Source organism: Monodon monoceros, unplaced genomic scaffold (assembly GCF_005190385.1).
Source record: "Monodon monoceros isolate NGI ecotype Baffin Bay Population unplaced genomic scaffold, NGI_Narwhal_1 Super_Scaffold_13, whole genome shotgun sequence".
Lineage (NCBI taxonomy): Eukaryota > Metazoa > Chordata > Mammalia > Artiodactyla > Monodontidae > Monodon > Monodon monoceros.
Genome location: NW_021703769.1, coordinates 11,549,434 through 11,556,037, shown reverse-complemented (window position 1 = coordinate 11,556,037; position 6,604 = coordinate 11,549,434). Strand labels below are relative to the sequence as shown.

At 42.1% G+C, this 6,604-nt stretch overlaps 1 protein-coding gene across 3 annotated transcripts in view; it reads left to right on the top strand.

Annotated features, from left to right (window-relative positions):
- Positions 1–6,604, top strand: part of SLC9A8 (solute carrier family 9 member A8) — a 72,343-nt gene that overhangs the window by 23,695 nt on the left and 42,044 nt on the right. For 2 of the 3 annotated variants that reach the window (XM_029220484.1, XM_029220482.1), the window contains exons 4-5: positions 272–330; positions 5,821–5,904. In XM_029220484.1, coding sequence (XP_029076317.1) covers positions 272–330; positions 5,821–5,904 — 143 coding nt within the window. The remainder of the gene's footprint in view (positions 1–271; positions 331–5,820; positions 5,905–6,604) is intronic. The other variant, XM_029220483.1, reaches the window with a different exon arrangement.

The window sequence follows — 6,604 nt, the reverse complement described above, 5'->3', positions numbered from 1 at the left end:
CCCTGCATTGGCAGGCAGACTCTCAACCAGTGCGCCACCAGGGAAGCCCTAGACTTCTTTATAGTATGTTTGCCTGAGATGCAAGTGAGAAACTCACGTGATTCATAAAACTCCACACTAATTTCCATTCTTAATGTTTTCAGACGTAAAACGCAGAAATTCATAGATGCCATTTAGAGACGTAATAATAATCAGTTTCTTTAGAATAATAAACCTGAGTAATCTTTCTTATATCTTAAATTTCTGTTAAACTTTACATTTTCTCTTCTAGGTATTCTCATGGGAGCAGTTATAAAAATTATAGAGTTTAAAAAACTGGCAAATTGGAAGGTAGGTTTACCCAATTGTTCTTTTTTTTAACATATTTACAATTTTTATTGGTTCTTAAGTTTAGTAACACTGATTATGGTGGCTTTCTTATCATTCCTTGACTGTCAGTGAAGTTTATATTGTCCCATTAATTTTTTAACATTCTGGTAGATTAGGGTTGATATCTTTACATCTGAGTTTTTTGAAAAAGCATAAATCTCACACTGTTTCAAATTAACATAGGAGCATTCAATGCCATGTTTTGTTATTTACTTGCATTTTTATAGTCTTAGACTAACTTGCTGTATACAGGGCTCTAATTAGCATTTAACATTAAACAATGTTTATTGCTCCTAATTCCATTCTGACAGCTGAGCCCAATAAGACATATCTGCCCAGCACTGTAGACCTTACAGAATGCTTTATATACTGTAGCTTTTGTCATCCTCATGACAGCCATGGAGGTAGATTGACCACGTATTATCCCCGTTTTTACAGATGAAGAAAGTGACCTCTGAGAGGTTGGGACATGTCTAACATCACAGAGCTAGAGAGCGGTTGGGTTGGCTCTTGTGTCCAGACCCTCTGGTCCTATGTGTTCTGTATTTTCTCTGCCACTTGTCCTCACTTGTGGATGTTCCCACCCTTACGTTCACACAATGGTCATTAGAGCGTGAGGTCCAAGGACTAATTGAAACTCAAGTTTCAGCTTAAACTTTGAGCATCTGTATCGAGTAGGGAGTTTAACAAGTGTGTAACAAAACTGATTTTGTGGAGGGAAATAAGGTCCATTTCAAAATATTAAAAGAATTGTATGGTTAAAATGTGTCACATTTGAGCCCTTCCTACTTGGACGCAGCTCCTAGGTGTGAGGATTAATTTATCCGTGGAACTGTAGAGTATAAATTTGCAAAAAAGGGCTTCCCTGGTGGCGCAGTGGTTAAGAATCCGCCTGCCAGTGCAGGGGACACGGGTTCGATCCCTGGGCCGGGAAGATCCCACATGCCGGGGAGCAACTAAGCCCGTGCGCCACAACTACTGAGCCTATGCTCTAGGGCCTGCGAGCCACAATTACTGAAGCCTGTGCACCTAGAGCCTGTGCTCCGCAACAAGAGAAGCCCACCACAATGAGAAGCCCGCGCACCGCAACGAAGAGTAGCCCCTGCTCACCACAACTAGAGAAAGCCCAAAGCCCACACACGGCAACGAAGACCCAATGCAGCCAAACATAAAGAAATAAGTAAATTTAAAAAAAAAAAAATTTGCAAAACAAGCCTCATGGTCTGACGTAAAACACAATTTGAAGCTGTTATAAATAATATTCAGGATATATTTTATTAAATGAATTCTCAAAATGTACATTGAGCTTGGAATATTTCTAGAGCTACCCTCAGCTGGGGAAGGAGCTAGGCAGGCCCCACTGGAGCATGCTGTATATGAAGCTCAACTGGTTCAGTTTAACCCCCCTCACAGTAGCTTCTGCAACTGGTTCAGTTTAACCCCCCTCACAGTGGCTCATTCTAGGGCAGGAGCAACTGACTGTACACTCTTTCTCAACTCTTAGCCTGATGTGTAAATACCACCTGCTAACACATTTTGTTTGATTTAAAATCAATTGATCAAAATTGGAATCGATTTTAAAACAATTAAAAAATCATTAAGTTTTTTGTTTTGTTTTATTTTGTTTTTCATGGAGGAGAAAGAAAGAGTGGCTTTATTTCTTTGCCAGGCAAAGGGGGAACACAGTAGGTTAGTGCCTCAAGAACTGTGCCCCCAGTTTTATTTTAAATGTTATTAATCTATACAAAATTCTAGACATTTCACATGGATTTTTAAAAAATATTTTAAACTGCTTAATTTGTAATCTTTTTAAAAAATTAATTAAAGTATTTATTTTTGGCTGCATTGGGTCTTCGTTGCTGTGCGCGGGCTTTCTCTAGTTGCAGTGAGTGGGGGCTACTCTTCAATGTCATGAGCAGGCTTCTCTTGTTGTGGAGCACGGGCTCTAGTCACGCAGGCTTCAGTAGTTATGGCATGCGGGCTCAGTAGTTGTGGCTCACGGGCTTAGTTGCCCCAAGGCATGTGGGATCTTCCCGGACCAGGGCTCAAGCCTGTGTCCCCTGCATTGGCAGGCGGATTCTTAACCACTGCGCCACCAGGGAAGTCCTCACATAAAAATTTGAACTTCTAGCTTCTCTCAAAGAAGCAGAAGCTCTCTCAACACCAGGCCCACATTCCCCACAGCAGAGATCCAAGGCACTGAGTGCAGCTGCAGCCCTGGGGAATGCTGTATGATCCCTTCTCCGAGCAGGAGGAGGAAAGGTTATCTTTTACTTTTAGTTTTATATGCTTCGGTATTATTAAATTTATTTTTCAACAGATGTTAGTTTTCAAGTTAAATAATAATAATATATTGAATAGTATAGATGAGTGAACCAGAGTTGGGTGGTGAATGTAATTAAGTGCCCTGAAGAGCCATCTAGACAACCAGTGCTTGACCTCAGAAACGGGTGAGGTTTTTAGGCTAAAACCATTGGGCAGGCTTTCTGGAGGAGCAGGTGTTTGTGGAAGCCAAAGCAGGAAGTAGGATCTGTTTGGAAACTGGGTGCTGCAGGGAACAGGGGAGGTAAGAAAAACAGTGAAGTTGCTGGGTGTTTTCTTTCCAGACTGTCCTGCTGGGCCTGCCTTCTACCTATTTTGTCATATGCTTAATATGTTTCTTTAAGTCAACTTGCTTTTTTATGTATATAAGTCTTTATACCAGTTTTTTAAAAGCTTTTATTGTGGTAAAATATACGTAACATAAAATTTAGCATTTTAGCCATTTTTAAGTGTACAATTCAGTGGCATTAAATACATTTACAATGTTGTTTAATCATCACATCTATTTCCAGAATTTTTTCATCATCCCAGACGGAAACTCTACCCATTAAACAATTCCCTATTCCTCTCTCCTTACTTTGTTTTCTACTTTCTATTTTTTTTAGTATTTTTTATTTTTTTAGTAGCCCCTATTCTACTTTCTGTGTTTATGAATTTACCTATTCTAGGTACCTCAAATGGGTGGAATCATATAATATTTGTCCTTTTTTATCTGGCTTATTTTATCAATACTTAGCATGATATGTTTTTTCTGTTTTGTTTTGTTTTTGCGGTACGTGGGCCTCTCACTGGTGTGGCCTCTCCCGCTGTGGAGCACAGGCTCCGGACGCACAGGCTCAGCGGCCATGGCTCAGGGGCCTAGCTGCTCTGCGGCATGTGGGATCTTCCCGGACCAGGGCACGAACCCATGTCCCCTGCATCGGCAGGTGGACTCTCAACCACTGCGCCACCAGGGAAGCCCTAGCATGATGTTTTTAAGGTTCATCCACTTTGTAGCCTGTGTCATAACTTGTTTCCTTTTTATGGCTGAATAATATTCCATGGTCAGTATATACGACACTTTGTTTATCCATTCATCTGTTGATGGGCCCTGGGGTTGTTTCCACCTTTTGACTGTCGTGAATAATGCTGCTATGAACGTTGGTGTACTATATACATTTATTTTAAAGGAAACATTATAATACTGTTTTAAGTGGGAAACCAATATTGTTTTTATAAATAAATACGATAAAAACAAAGTGGTACATTTGCTTGCTGAAGCCTCTGAGGACAAGCCTGTCCTCTGTCAAAAAGGGGGATCAGCATATTGGAGAGAGGCTTAACACGGTAGCACCAAACTGACGCGTCTGACTTAATTGGGATTGAGAAAGAATCAAAAAGGGCTGACTTTCTCAATCCGTGGGGTCAGTGGTATTCGACACACATTGCTCAAGTACCACCTAAAACCACATCAGATCACTTTAGGGGAGATACTGCCCAAAGGAACCTGGGATCTTTCTGTAACACTATTTACTGTAAGGTGGTGTGTGCATTTCCTGTGGCTTCTGTAACGAATTACCACAAATTGGGTGGCTTAAAACAGCAGAGATTTGTTCTCTCATAGTTCTAGAGGCCAGAAGTCTGAAATGAAGGTGTTGGCAGGGCCACACTCCCTCAAGGGAGTGAATCCAGTCCCTAGGGGAGAGTCCTTCGCTGCCTCTTCCGGCTTCAGGTGGTCCCAGGCATTCCTTGGTGATGGCAGCCTAACTCCTGTCTCTGCTTCAGTCTGTCCTCATGTGCCTTCACCTCTGTGTCTGTGTGTCCCTTTCTGTCTCTTTTAAGGACACTGTCATTGGGTTTAGGGCCCACCCTAATCCAGTATGATCTCAGCTGTGATTCTTCCCTTAATTCCATCTGCAAAGTCCCTATTTTCAAATCAGGTCGCATTTTGAGGTTCCAGGTCACATGAATTGGGAGGAGAGGACACTGTGAACCCACTGCAGGTGGGTTCTCCTTTTTCCCAGGGGGTGTTTTGTTTCTGAAACTCCCAGAGTCTCTGCAGTGGCCCAACTGCACAGATCCTGCGAATATCTTGCCCCACAAAGCACAGAGATCGGCCCATTTCTTTTCACATGGCCCCAGTCTGAGTCATGAGCTTGTGATACAGGCGGTTATTTTAAGACTTAATAAGGCATTTTCAGAAGTCATCATTTGCTTCTATTTTGAGCCTTTTTTGAATGTTATTTAGTCTTTATGGTAACAGCCGTACATTTGTAAGGATACATTTATCATTCTTTTGAATAGGGATTTTGACAAGAAGTCAGACTGTCAAGATTGTGACATAGAAGTTTTCATATGAAAAGGGCCTGATTTTGCAGTATTAAATAGACTGCGTATTACCTGTAGCCATTTTGGGTTTGAGAACCAGTATGTATTTTCCCCCAATCCACCAACAACTAGAGAACTGTATCACTATAGAAGATGAAATTATTATTCCATTCCCCCCAAAGGTGGCCATATTCTAAAAATACCTTTCATAATGGTACTTAATATTTGAATCTGAAAGCATGGCAAGGGGCTCACTTTATAGCCATGTCCCAGGTTGCAAGGGCATCAGGTGAGGACTGTTTCATCACATCAGATTTAGGAAAATGACATAGTTGTCTATGACATGCAGAGAAAAGGCAGGGCTATTTTAAACATGAGTAGGGTTTACTCTTCCTCTAAGTGGATTGTTTTAGGGCTTACCGTTAACCTTTTTCCTGGAGGAATCCAATTTGTGGACTTGTTTTTGAAAGTGTTCTATTCGAATTGAAATGTTTTCTATATTAAAATGAGTTTTCTTTCCTTAGTAAAGAATAAAAAGCGTACCGCTGTATGTTTGGAAGTGGTTCATCCTGCTATTTATTTTGCTGGTCACCTTTTAAAATCATTTGTCCTACATTTTTAAATGCACGTTTTGAGGTTTTGTATATTTGTTTGTTTTTGTCTCTCCTTTTGCTTGGTTTTACTATCAGGTGATGGTTTAAGCACTGTGGTCTCCACTGGGCCAGGTTCTAAGAGAACAGTTACTTTGGCTTTTCATTGATGGGTTTATTTCTTAATTACACAGATTTCATGCCTCTGAAAATATCCATTTTATATTTACAGGAGGAAGAAATGTTTCGTCCAAATATGTTTTTCCTCCTTTTGCTTCCACCTATTATATTTGAGTCAGGATATTCATTACACAAGGTAAGACTCAGGCACACATTAGTGCTTTTGGTCCGGGTGGCTCCGTGTGTTTGTAAGTCAAGTTCCTTAAAAGCTCAGGTGTTAATTTAGCAGTGGTGGCTCTGTGTGAACACCCTGGCGTGTGTGGTAGAAGCTAGACTGTCATGCCTGACTTGTAGAGGGAGCAAACATGGTCAGTGGGCTGCTTTCATGGTTTTAGGCAGTGTGGCTTGCTAGTGTTTTCCATAGAGGGGTACTTTGCCTAGAAAGAAATAGCCAAAGTGATTTTGATGGTACACAGGTGTTACATTGACTCCTCTTGGACACAGACTGACCCATGTTAAGAGGACAGACTGTGTCCTGGGATGACAGGGGCAGGTGCCCCAGGCCTACTGGTTCTCTCACGTCACCATATTGGGCCTTTCTCCTGCCTTGGGCCCATCCATCCTTCAGTGTCTCCCCTCTCAGGGCACTGCCCTGGGCCTCAGCTCCCAGCCATTATGCCCTTTAAGCCCCAGTCTCCATTCCTTCCCACCCTCTCCCTGGCCCTGCTTTTCCTCACCAGACTGGAGCCCCATCCTTCCCGCTAGTCTTCCACCTCCTTCTGGCCCAGCCACCTACTCCCACAGTTGCTCTGCTCATTCTTGGCTCCCTGACCCTGGAGAGCAGCATCACTGGCCCCTGCTCAGTTCTCTGCTTTGCTCTGGCATTTCTGGTCTCT